The sequence below is a fragment of the Hippoglossus stenolepis genome, chromosome 1 (genome assembly GCF_022539355.2).
Source record: "Hippoglossus stenolepis isolate QCI-W04-F060 chromosome 1, HSTE1.2, whole genome shotgun sequence".
Lineage (NCBI taxonomy): Eukaryota > Metazoa > Chordata > Actinopteri > Pleuronectiformes > Pleuronectidae > Hippoglossus > Hippoglossus stenolepis.
In genome coordinates, this window is record NC_061483.1 from 2,118,474 (window position 1) to 2,131,017 (window position 12,544).

At 43.8% G+C, this 12,544-nt stretch overlaps 1 protein-coding gene across 1 annotated transcript in view; it reads right to left on the reverse strand.

Moving 5' to 3' along the window:
- The window catches only part of LOC124851925 (ribonuclease inhibitor-like), a gene marked incomplete at its 3' end in the record, with an annotated part of 32,157 nt that continues 19,613 nt past the window's right edge, over window positions 1-12,544 (reverse strand). Inside the window, exons 2-10 of the mRNA XM_047340113.1 lie at window positions 8,310-9,178; window positions 7,916-8,255; window positions 6,179-6,352; window positions 5,676-5,799; window positions 5,128-5,150; window positions 3,366-3,539; window positions 2,814-2,987; window positions 552-725; window positions 1-172 (exon numbers count right to left, since the gene is read on the reverse strand). Of these exons, the coding sequence (XP_047196069.1) occupies window positions 1-172; window positions 552-725; window positions 2,814-2,987; window positions 3,366-3,539; window positions 5,128-5,150; window positions 5,676-5,799; window positions 6,179-6,352; window positions 7,916-8,255; window positions 8,310-9,178 (2,224 nt within the window). The remainder of the gene's footprint in view (window positions 173-551; window positions 726-2,813; window positions 2,988-3,365; window positions 3,540-5,127; window positions 5,151-5,675; window positions 5,800-6,178; window positions 6,353-7,915; window positions 8,256-8,309; window positions 9,179-12,544) is intronic.

Sequence of the window (12,544 nt, forward strand, 5' to 3'; positions counted from 1 at the left end):
CAGAGTCTCCAGTCGACAGGTTGAACTCTTCTTTAGATCAAGCAGCTCCTTCACTCCTGAGTCCTGCAGGTTGTTTCTAGTCAGATCCAGTTCTCTCAGATGAGAGGGGTTTGACCTCAGAGCTGAAGCCAGAGAAGAACAGCTGATCTCTGTCAGTCTGCAGCTCCTCAACCTGAAGAAAGGATAAAACTTAACTGTAAATTAAACTGAGTTCATGTGTGAAAATAACATACAAATATTCATGTGAGCACAGACTCATAACATGGAAGATAAATATGAAATCAGACATGTTGGACTAAAAACGAGTCCTGATTCAGTACAAATAGATTATTTGGACCCGGTCTCTGTCCTGCAGATCAGTTTAGGAAATCCAGAACTAAACTCAGATGTGTTTTAACAAGTAGCTGAATATTTAAAATGTCACAGATTAATTAATGAACGGATTCAAGTTATGTATGAAGAGGAATTATGTTAAATTAGAATGAAATGAGATCAATTGGGTATAAATGCTGTATTATAGATATGAGAGCTACAAAAGTCAGTGAACTGACCTCAGAGTCTCCAGTCGACAGGTTGGACTCTGTAGAAAACCACACAGCTCCTTCACTCCTGAGTCCTGCAGCTTGTTGTTAGTCAGATCCAGTTCTCTCAGATGAGAGGGGTTTGACCTCAGAGCTGAAGCCAGAGAAGAACAGCTGATCTCTGACACACTGGAGTGAATCAACCTGGATAAATAATAATAATAAGAAACTTTATTGATATAGTACTTTTTAAAAACAGAGTTTACAAAGTGCTTTGACAGCAAAGCAAGAAAAGTAAATAAAAACTTGAACCCATAAAAGAAGTAAAATGACAATAGAGATAAATGAACAAGTAAATAAAAGGTGAAAATGATAAAAACACAGTAAAAACACAACATCACAAAAAAGCAAGTCTATAAAAACGTGTTTTAAGAAGTGATTTAAAAGAAGTCACTGACTCTGCCTTATCTCCTCAGGGGGCCGTTCCAAAGCCGAGGGGCCCTGATGGTAAAAGCACGGTCACGGTTTAGTTTCCAACCTGGACTTTGGAACAGCAGGATCCACCTGAGGATCTAAGGCTGCGTGCAGGAACATACGGGCTCAATAATTCTGTGATGTAGTTTGGGACCAGATGCTTCAAAAGTGATCAGTAAAATCTTAAAATCAATTCTAAAACGGACAGGGAGCCAATGGAGAGAAGCGAGGATCAGGGAGATGTGATGTTGCCGTTTAATACCAGTGAGAAGCTGCTGCGTTCTGAACTGGTTGGAGGCAGAGAGTGACTTTGGCTTCTTCCAGAGAGGAGGAGTTACAGTCGTCCGTCTAGAAGACTAGTATAAAGTATAAAGGATTAAACTTCACTGTAAATTAAACTGAGTCCATGTGTGAAAATAAAGGACTTTGACTAAACATCACTGTCTCTGTTTTCAGACCTGAAGTCTGAGTCAAGTTGTTCTGGACATTTTCTGGAACTTTTCCTGCAGCCTCCTAATAAAGTTTCTGAGTGAGTCCATGTGAGAATAGAGCAGGTAAATGTCCAGAGGATTCACAGAGAGCGAGTGGACGTGTTGAGGACACAAACACGTGACGGACGTGAAACTGGAAGAACGCAAATATCTCAGGATGAAGAAGAGGAGCCGTACACGTAGAAGACGAAGACGTCAACTTGGAAACATGAGGAGGTTCCAGAGCTTTTGGTGATGAGGGCCGACGCCGGTGTGGATGAGCTGTAAACAACAACACTGATCTTTCCACAGCAGAATTTATACGTCATGTCCGGCCTCCTGCTGCTCCACCCGTTCTTCATATGTGAAAGTCAAACTCCAGAAAATGTCCAGACACTATTTTACAGAGTTCATGACTGAAAACAGCTTGAAAGTCCTCGTGTCCTCGGGGTTCTGTTGTTGTAATATGTAACTTCACCACTAGATGTCTCTAAATATCTTGCTGGACATGTTCAGGAGTCGTACATGTGAACAAGTGGACTACGTTCACATGTACGACACCTGGAGACGTCACTAACTCCTTCACAGTGAACCTCTAACTTAACATAACTTAACGTAACCATGGTTATCATGGAGATATGTGTTTTGGCTCCGCCCCTCGTCTGAATGTTCCCACATGTTCCTGTTGCTGTGAACGAGTCGGACCCGGACAATCTCCTGTGGCTGCTTTAGCTCCAGAAAATGTCCGACCCACTTTTCTGACCATGTTCCACAGTTGATGTGTGAAAGGGCGAGCAGTTCTATGATCATGTTCTCTTGAAGTGGCGATGATCTGAGCAGCAGTTTGACCAGTTGAAAGTGGTGCAGGGAGCCTGAGGAACACGTGTGTACAGGGCGGGACAGAGATCTAGTGGTGAAAAGATAAAGGCATGGACGACCCCGTGTAAGTCCTGAAACCAGAGGAAGGGTTTCATGTTTGAAATGAGCCCAGAACACCAACGCAGCACGCCGTCATGTGGTCAGTCCACAGGACCACCGGGACAAGTCCTGGTTAGCTTCCACAGAAACATTACATGGACACATTGTCCAGCATTGGATTGTTTCTCTGTCAGTAAAACTTCAGTCACATTGAGCCTGACTCGGTCCTCAGCTCATTCTACAAACATCTCTCAGCTCAGTATCAGTGTTCACTGTTAGGAACACATGTTCTGCACTTTGACCTTCAAGCTCCAGTGTGGAAGATTCAGGTGAAAGGAGTGAGGGGTGTTCAGCTGCAACACGACGCTTCACCACTAGATTCATTCAATTCTACACACTGAACCTTTAACAATAAAACATGATGTCTGACCTCAGAGTCTCCAGTCGACAGGTTGGACTCTGTAGAAAACCACACAGCTCCTTCACTCCTGAGTCCTGCAGGTCGTTGTTACTCAGATCCAGTTCTCTCAGATGAGAGGGGTTTGACCTCAGAGCTGAAGCCAGAGAAGAACAGCTGATCTCTGACAGTCTGCAGCCCCACAACCTGAATAAAGGATAAAACTTAACTGTGAATTAAACTGAGTTCATGTGTGAAAATAACACACAAATATTCATGTCAGCACAGACTCATAACATGGAAGATAAATATGAAATCAGACAAATTGGACTACAAACGAGTCCTGATTCAGTACAAATAGATTATTTGGACCCGGTCTCTGTCCTGCAGATCAGTTTAGGAAATCCAGAACTAAACTCAGATGTGTTTTAACAAGTAGCTGAATATTTAAAATGTCACAGATTAATTAATGATGGATTCAAGTTATGTATGAAGAGGAATTATGTTAAATTAGAATGAAATGAGATCAATTGGGTATAAATGCTGTTTTATAGATATGAGATCTACAAAAGTCAGTGAACTGACCTCAGAGTCTCCAGTTGACAGGTTGGACTCTGTAGAAAACCACACAGCTCCTTCACTGCTGAGTCCTGCAGGTCGTTGTTACTCAGATCCAGTTCTCTCAGATGAGAGGGGTTTGACCTCAGAGCTGAAGCCAGAGAAGAACAGCTGATCTCTGACACACTGGAGTGAATCAACCTGGATAAATAATAACAATAATAAACTTTATTGATATAGTACTTTTTAAAAACAGAGTTTACAAAGTGCTTTGACAGCAAAGCAAGAAAATTAAATAAAAACTTGAACCCATAAAAGAAGTAAAATGACAATAGAGATAAATGAACAAGTAAATAAAATGTGAAAATGATAAAAACACAGTAAAAACACAACATCACATAAAGCAAGTCTATAAAAATGGGTTTTAAGAAGTGATTTAAAAGAAGTCACTGACTCTGCCTTATCTCCTCAGGGGCCGTTCCAAGCCGAGGGCCCTGATGGTAAAAGCACGGTCACGGTTTAGTTTCCAACCTGGACTTTGGAACAGCAGGATCCACCTGAGGATCTAAGGCTGCGTGCAGGAACATACGGGCTCAATAATTCTGTGATGTAGTTTGGGGCCAGATGCTTTAAAAGTGATCAGTAAAATCTTAAAATCAATTCTAAAACGGACAGGAGCCAATGGAGAAAGCGAGGATCAGGAGATGTGATGTTGCTTGTTACCAGTGAGAAGCTGCTGCGTTCTGAACTGGTTGGAGGCAGGAGAGTGACTTTTGGCTTCTTCCAGAGAGGAGGAGTTACAGTCGTCCAGTCTAGAGAAGACTAGTATAAAGTATAAAGGATTAAACTTCACTGTAAATTAAACTGAGTCCATGTGTGAAAATAAAGGACTTTGACTAAACATCACTGTCTCTGTTTTCAGACCTGAAGTCTGAGTCAAGTTGTTCTGGACATTTTCTGGAACTTTTCCTTTCTGACTCCTAATAAAGTTTCTGAGTGAGTCCATGTGAGAATAGAGCAGGTGAATGTCCAGAGGATTCACAGAGACTGAGTGGACGTGTTGAGGACACCAACACGTGATGGACGTGAAACTGGAAGAAGACAAATATCTCAGGATGAAGAAGAGGAGCCGTACACGTAGAAGACGAAGACGTCAACTTGGAAACACGAGGAGGTTCCAGAGCTTTTGGTGATGAGGGCCGACGCCGGTGTGGATGAGTTGTAAACAACAACACTGATCTTTCCACAGCAGGATTTATATGTCATGTCCGGCCTCCTGCTGCTCCACCCATTCTTCATATGTAAAAGTCAAACTCCAGAAAATGTCCAGACACTATTTTACAGAGTTCATGACTGAAAACAGCTTGAAAGTCCTCGTGTCCTCAGGGTTCAGTTGTTTGTAATATGTAACTTCACCACTAGATGTCTCTAAATATTTTTGCTGGACATGTTCAGGAGTCGTACATGTGAACAAGTGGACTACGTTCACATGTACGACACCTGGAGACGTCACTAACTCTTTCACAGTGAACCTGTAACTTAACATAACTTAACGTAACCATGGTTATCATGGAGATATGTGTTTTGGCTCCGCCCCTCGTCTGAATGTTCCCACATGTTCCTGTTGCTGTGAACGAGTCGGACCCGGACAATCTCCTGCTGCTGCTTCAGCTCCAGAAAATGTCCGACCCACTTTTCTGACCATGTTCCACAGTTGATGTGTGAAGAGGGCGAGCAGTTCTATGATCATGTTTTCTTGAAGTGGCGATGATCTGAGCAGCAGTTTGACCAGTTGAAAGTGGTGCAGGGAGCCTGAGGAACACATGTGTACAGGGCGGGACAGAGATCTAGTGGTGAAAAGATAAAGGCATGGACGACCCCGTGTAAGTCCTGAAACCAGAGGAAGGGTTTCATCTTTGAAATGAGCCCAGAACACGAACGCAGCACGATGTCATGTGGTCAGTCCACAGGACCACCGGGACAAGTCCTGGTTAGCTTCCACAGAAACATTACATGGACACATGTCCAGCATTGGATTGTTTCTCTGTCAGTAAAACTTCAGTCACATTGAGCCTGACTCGGTCCTCAGCTCATTCTACAAACATCTCTCAGCTCAGTATCAGTGTTCACTGTTAGGAACACATGTTCTGCACTTTGACCTTCAAGCTCCAGTGTGGAAGATTCAGGTGAAAGGAGTGAGGGGTGTTCAGCTGCAACACGACGCTTCACCACTAGATTCACTCAATTCTACACACTGAACCTTTAACAATAAAACATGATGTCTGACCTCAGAGTCTCCAGTCGACAGGTTGGACTCTGTAGAAAACCACACAGCTCCTTCACTCCTGAGTCCTGCAGGTCGTTGTAGCTCAGATCCAGTTCTCTCAGATGAGAGGGGTTTGACCTCAGAGCTGAAGCCAGAGAAGAACAGCTGATCTTTGACAGTCTGCAGCCCCACAACCTGAATAAAGAATAAAACTTAACTGTAAATTAAACTGAGTTCATGTGTGAAAATAACAAACACATATTCATGTGAGGACAGACTCATAACATGGAAGATAAATATGAAATCAGACATGTTGGACTAAAAACGAGTCCTGATTCAGTAACAATAGATTATTTGGACCCGGTCTCTGTCCTGCAGATCAGTTTATGAAATCCAGAACTAAACTCAGTGTTTTAACAAGTAGCTGAATATTTAAAATGTCACAGATTAATTAATGATGGATTCAAGTTATGTATGAAGAGGAATTATGTTAAATTAGAATGAAATGATATCAATTGTGTATAAATGCTGTATTATAGATATGAGATCTACAAAAGTCAGTCAGTGAACTGACCTCAGAGTCTCCAGTCGACAGGTTGGACTCTGTAGAAAACCACACAGCTCCTTCACTCCTGAGTCCTGCAGGTTGTTGTTAGTCAGATCCAGTTCTCTCAGATGAGAGGGGTTTGACCTCAGAGCTGAAGCCAAAGAAGAACAGCTGATCTCTGACAGTCTGCAGTTCTTCAACCTGGATAAAGAAATATGAATATTTGAATGTGTCCTCCTGTTGTTGTGGATCGTCATCATGTCAACACAGACTCTCAACATGCTGCTGACCTCAGTCCAGTCTGTGACCTGAAGATAAATATCAGATCAGACATGTTGGACCATTGTTTCATTCATCACCTTCTTCTCTGTGTTTGGTCACTGAGCAGGTTTGTGTAATTAAACACTGTTTAAAGTAGGGATGGCTCCTGACAGTCACTTCCTGTTTGTTTCTATACTTATCAACTGTCCAACGTGTTTCAATAAGAATGTGTCTTATTTTGAAAACCTGAGGAGGACGAGTGCTCGGCCTCAGTCCACATGTTATTTACTGACACTTTCTTAATGATCAGGAGCAGGTGAGTGCAGGTGAATGGAGTTGATGAGGAGGACGTGACTGACAGGCTGGGTGAGTGACAGATGACTGAGGGACAGTGAGCAGAGCAGAACTGAGACAATTTAAATAAATAATGACCGAATAAGAAAGAAAGTTGGAAAAGTGAAGAAGGATTTAAGGACCTCAGAGTCTCCAGTCCACAGTTTGGACTCTCCAGTCCAGAATACAGCAGCTTCACTTCTGAATCCTGCAGCTCATTGAAGCTCAGATCCAGTTCTCTCAGATGTGAGGGGTCTGACTTCAGAGCTGAGGCCACGACTTCCCAGTGAGTCTCTGAGAGTCGACAACTACCGAGTCTGTAATTAAAGAAAATGTCTGTTAGAATAAAATCAGAAAACACAACATTCATACAAAACGTGATCATGTGACCCTCACCCTGGTAAATCCCCTCTTTGCCTCATGAACATGTTAAAAACTCCTCAAGAGAATCCTTTCAGATTTGGTACAAGCGTTCATTTAGACTGACAGAGGAACTCATTAGATTCAGGTGGTGAAAGGTCAAAGGTCAAGGTCACAAAACATGTTTCTGGCCTCTTGAACATGAAGTCTCAAGTCTGTCTTTAGGGGATTGGAATGACAGAAGGCAGATATATACATTTAACATTAGTTTTGTTATTGATGACAAGTCCAAATGATAGTTAGTAAGATATAATTATACAATAAAATCATACCATAATTAAATGTGGCTGTCTCTTTGCTTTGCCTCTGAGCAAACACAGGATGATGTTATTAGATAATTTTAACTATAACTATCAAACAACGGCTGCCTTTGCTCTTTTTGCAATATAGGATGGTTGAATAAAACGGACACACACACACACACACACACACACACACACCAGCCAGTAGCCACTTCTCCTTTAGCGGTCTCAGGGGCCTGGAGCCAATCTCAGCTGACACTGAATCTCAGTCTCCAATCAACCTAACTCCGATCTACATGTCTTTGGGTTTGTGGAGGAAGCTGGAGAACCCAGAGAAAACCCTGCAGACACAAGGAGAACATCCTCCTCACAGAAAGGCTGCACTAACAGTGTTGACCACTGCTACACCATGCTGCCCCAAACAATGAGAACCATTTAACACTGAGTGGATTTGAAGAACGACTCATCTCCACTGATTGAACATGTTATTGATCATGTCTGGACTCACAGAGCCTTCCTGCAGTTCCTCACAGCTGGGGTCAGTCTCAGTCGACCCTGGTCTGATGTGTTGAACTTCTCCAGGTCCAACTCATCCAGAACCCCCTCTGACATCTGCAGCATGTAGGCCAGAGCTGAGCAGTGGATCTCAGAGAGTTTCTCCTTTGATTTGTTCTCTGACATCAGGAACTGTTGCATCTGCTTATGAACTGAGTGGTCGTTCATCTCAGTCAGACAGTGGAAGATGTTGATGCTTCTGTCAGGAGAAATGTCACCACTCTGCATCTCCTTCAGGTTTTTGATGACTCTCTGGATGATCTCTGGATTGTTCTCTGTCCGACAGAGCAGGCCTCTTAAGACTCTCTGGATGATCTCTGGATTGTTCCCTGTCCGACCCAGCAAGCCTCCTAAGACTCTCTGGTTGGACTCCAGACTGAGGCCGTGAAGGAAGCGAACAAACAGGTCCAGATGACCATTTGTACTGGTGAGGGATTTCTCCATGGTTCTCTTCAGGAGGTCATCCAGGGAGAAGGTACTGTGTCTGTTCCCATATGTTCCCAAGAAGTTGTTGAGTTCTTCTGTGTTCCTCTTGGTGTAACAGTGGAACATGTAGACTGCAGCCAGAAACTCCTGAACGCTCAGATGAACAAAGCAGTAGACTGATTTCTGGAAGATCACACACTCTCTTCTGAAGATCTCAGTACAAACTCCTGAGTACACTGAGGCCTCTGTGACATTAAGACCACACCGCTCCAGGTCTTCTTGGTAGAACATGATGTTTCCTTCCTCCAGATGTTTAAGCGCCAGCCTCCCCAGCTTCAGAAGAACGTCCCTGTCAGCCTCCGTCAGCTGCTGTGGAGTCGTCTCATGTCCCTCACCGTACTTGTTGTTCTTCCTCTTTGTCTGAACCAGCAGGAAGTGTGAGTACAGGTCAGTCAGGGTCTTGGGCAGCTCTCCTCTCTGGTCTGTGGTCAACATGTGCTCCAGAACTGTAGCACTGATCCAGCAGAAGACTGGGATTTGACACATGATGTGGAGGCTCCTGGACGTCTTGATGTGTGAGATGATTCTGCTGCACAGCTCTTCATCACTGAATCTCCTCCTGAAGTACTCCTCCTTCTGGGCGTCAGTGAAGCCTTGTACTTCTGTGAGCCTGTCGACACATGCAGGAGGGATCTGATTGGCCGCCGCAGGTCTGGAGGTTATCCAGACGAGAGCCGAGGGAAGCAGATTCCCCCGGATGAGGTTTGTCAGCAGCACGTTGACTGATGACCTCTGTGTGACATCAGACACAAGCTCCCTGTGGTTGAAGTCCAGAGAAAGTCTGCTTTCATCCAGGCCGTCAAAGATGAACAAAGGTTTACAGACAGCGAGCGTCTCTGCCGTGAGCTTCTGTAACGCTGGATGGAAAACACGGAGCAGCGTGAGAAGACTGTGCTGCTGGTCTTTCACCAGGTTCAGCTCCTAACGAAAGCACAGTCAGCAGACCCACATCTTGGTTTTCTAAACCCTGGCCCAGTCCAGAGTGAACTTCTGCACCGAGAAGGTTTTTCCAACGCCAGCGACGCCGTTGGTCAGGACGACTCTGATGCTGCTCTGCTGGTCAGTTGAGGCTTTAAAGATGTCGTGGCACTTGATGGGAGTGTCGTGGAGGCTCTTCATCTTGGAAGCCGTCTCAAGCTGCCTCACCTCATGTTGAGTATTAACCTCTTCACTCTGTCCCTCTGTGATGTAGAGCTCAGTGTATATCCTGTTGAGGAGGGTTCTACTTCCTGTTTCATCAGTTCCTTCAGTCACATGTTCACATCTCCTCCTCAGACTGAGCTTATGTTCATCTGAAACCTCCTGCAGACCACGATCTGCTGAAAGACAAGAAACAATGTCAGAGACAGAGAATGTGAGAATCTACTGATGTTTTCATCAGATACAGAAAAACTAGAGAAAATAAAAGCTTTTTAACTTTGTGCTTTTATAACGATGTTAAATGTTGATGCTGTATGAAGGAACAAAATAAAACAACATGTGCTGTTGTCAGAAGTGAAGACATCAGCAGACACATGTACAGTGCTGCTCTGACCGGCTGTCTGAGCTCCAGCTCCTGTTCTGGATCTTTGTCCACACTGGGGACAGGAGGAGTCTCCTGAAGAACCAGACTGGTCCCAGTATGAGGTGATGCACTGTCTGCAGAACCAGTGTCCACAGCTGGTGGAGACTGGATCCTTCAGGACGTCCTGACACGAAGCACAGCAGGACGACTGCTCCTCCTCAGAAACATGACTCCTCTTCCTCTCCCTGTGAAGACATTTCCTGATAACTCACATGTCACAGTCACAGGTTGTCATTACTTCTGTCAAGGAGGTTTTGTTTTCACCCAGTATGTTTGTGTGTTGGTTGGTTTGTTCGTTAGTGGGATTATAAAACACCACTGAACAGATTACCAGTAAACTTGGTAGAAGGTTGTGGTCTGTGAACCAGATCGGGGGGGGGGGGACTGATGTTTACCAGTGTGTGGAATTTGGTGCAGATCCAAATCAAAATGAGTCTCTAGTGAATCTCAAAGTGGTTTCATAAGGAGCGTGTTGGTTCTTGGTGGAGGTCTGAGCTCTTTGAGTGATTCTGAGAGATTAGTCACCAACTTCAATGAAGCTGTGTCCTGATGCAGGGGCCACACTAGAGGAAACTAAATCCTCTTCAGAGCAGGTCACAGTAGAAACAGTCTCTTACTCTGTGTGTGAGGGTCCAGGTTCATTACTGAAGTATAGAGGAAGTCCTTTGGACCGGTCACTCTTCAGAGACTCACAGCTGGACCCTGGAGACTCTGCTCTCAGTCTGTGGTCCTGACCTCTGCAAACACAAACATGTTTTTATTCAGAACACATCATTCACTGGTTCATTCTCTGAGGATTCAGTTTGGAGCTTCACATGTTTGTAGCAGGTCTCTTACTTTGTGTGTGAGGGTCCAGGTTCATTACTGAAGTTTAGAGGAAGTCCTTTGGACCGGTCACTCTTCAGAGACACACAGCTGAACACTGGAGACTCGGCTCTGTCCTCCTCTTCCTTCTCATAACCACTCATCTTCAGTCTGAGAGGAAAAACACTGTGAGCTCAAAGGAATCAGGACAAACAAGTCTGTTCAAGAAACACACCCAAACATACCAAGCAAGAAGACACACACACACACACACACACACACACACACACACACACACACACACACACACACACACACACACACACACACACACACACACACACACACTCAGGTGACTGTAACGTATGATTCTGAAAACACGTTCTGTTATTAAACACTTGATGAACAGATGTGATGAAGATAAAACGTGAAACTGTGAGTTAACTCTGTTAATTAGTCCTTTGAAGGCTCTTTGTTCCACAGCTGCTGTTCACATCTGTCTCTGGGGATCCGATCACATGAAACTACGTCTGTCACCAGGTGTGAACTGACAAACTTAGAGTCGTGTGATCAGCAGACGGATGTTAACAGCAGGTGTGAGAGTGTGACAGTAAAACTTTCAGAAAGTTGTGTTCACACTCACCTGCTCACTTTTCTTCCTTCTGCTCATCCAGGTGAAAATGGAGTCTGACACTTCCCTGTTCTCAGGCTCCTCCTCTCTCTCTTTACAGTAGATATGAGAGTTGCTCACAGACCATTTAAAGCTGCAGTGTGTAAGACTCAGGTGAAAGGATCCATCTTTTGAATTAAATATAAAATAATCCTAGTGATGTTTCCACTAGTGTGTTTGATCTAAATTGTATGAATCACAGTTTTCTTGACTCTAGAATGGGAAGATCTGTATCACGTTATAACATGAAACTCAGCACGTTGTCCTGTGGAGTGGAGCTTCCTGAAACAGCCGCTCACAGGAGGAAACAGTGCATTTGTTGGGGACTATTTCCAGCGGCGGATGGAGCTCTATGGCACAAACACATGAGATGTGTCAGGCTGTGGATGCACACACAATATGTTCATATCAAGAAGAAGAAAAATATATAAAATATCACCAGACTTGTTCTTTTAAATGTCTTCTCCTGATTATCAGACTGAGAGAGTTTGAGTTTTGGGCTGTGAATCATCGATTAAAGTCCGTTCTTCCTCTTCTGGTTATAATACTGAAGGATACTTCCTTCTTTTCTCATCTAACAAATTTGACTTCTCTTTCTTCTACTTCCCAGCCTATGTGTATAATGCTGAATATAAGGTAGTGGTCACTTCCAATTGTTGAGTCTTCCCATACTTCCCACTCACATGTCCATGCCACCTCACTTAATACCAGTGTCAAATCCAGTGCTGAAGTGTTACCTGTGTGTACATCTATCCTTGTCCCTCTCCCGTCGTTAATACATATTAAATTACTATCCTCCAATTGTTGTTCTAGTATCTCCCCATGTGTGTCCGTCTTTCTCCCCCCCCACAATGTGCTATGTGAATTAAAATCCCCTCAGCAAAAGATATGATTCCTAATCTGTCCTTGTATCTGCTTGAGTTTATTGATTCCTAGTTTCCTGCATGAGTTATAGTGATTTATGATGTTAACTGTCCTTTTGTCCATATTTCTAACACAATGTATTCTTCTTCTTCTTCTTTCCCCTTACTGACATCTCTGAATGGAATATTTGCCTT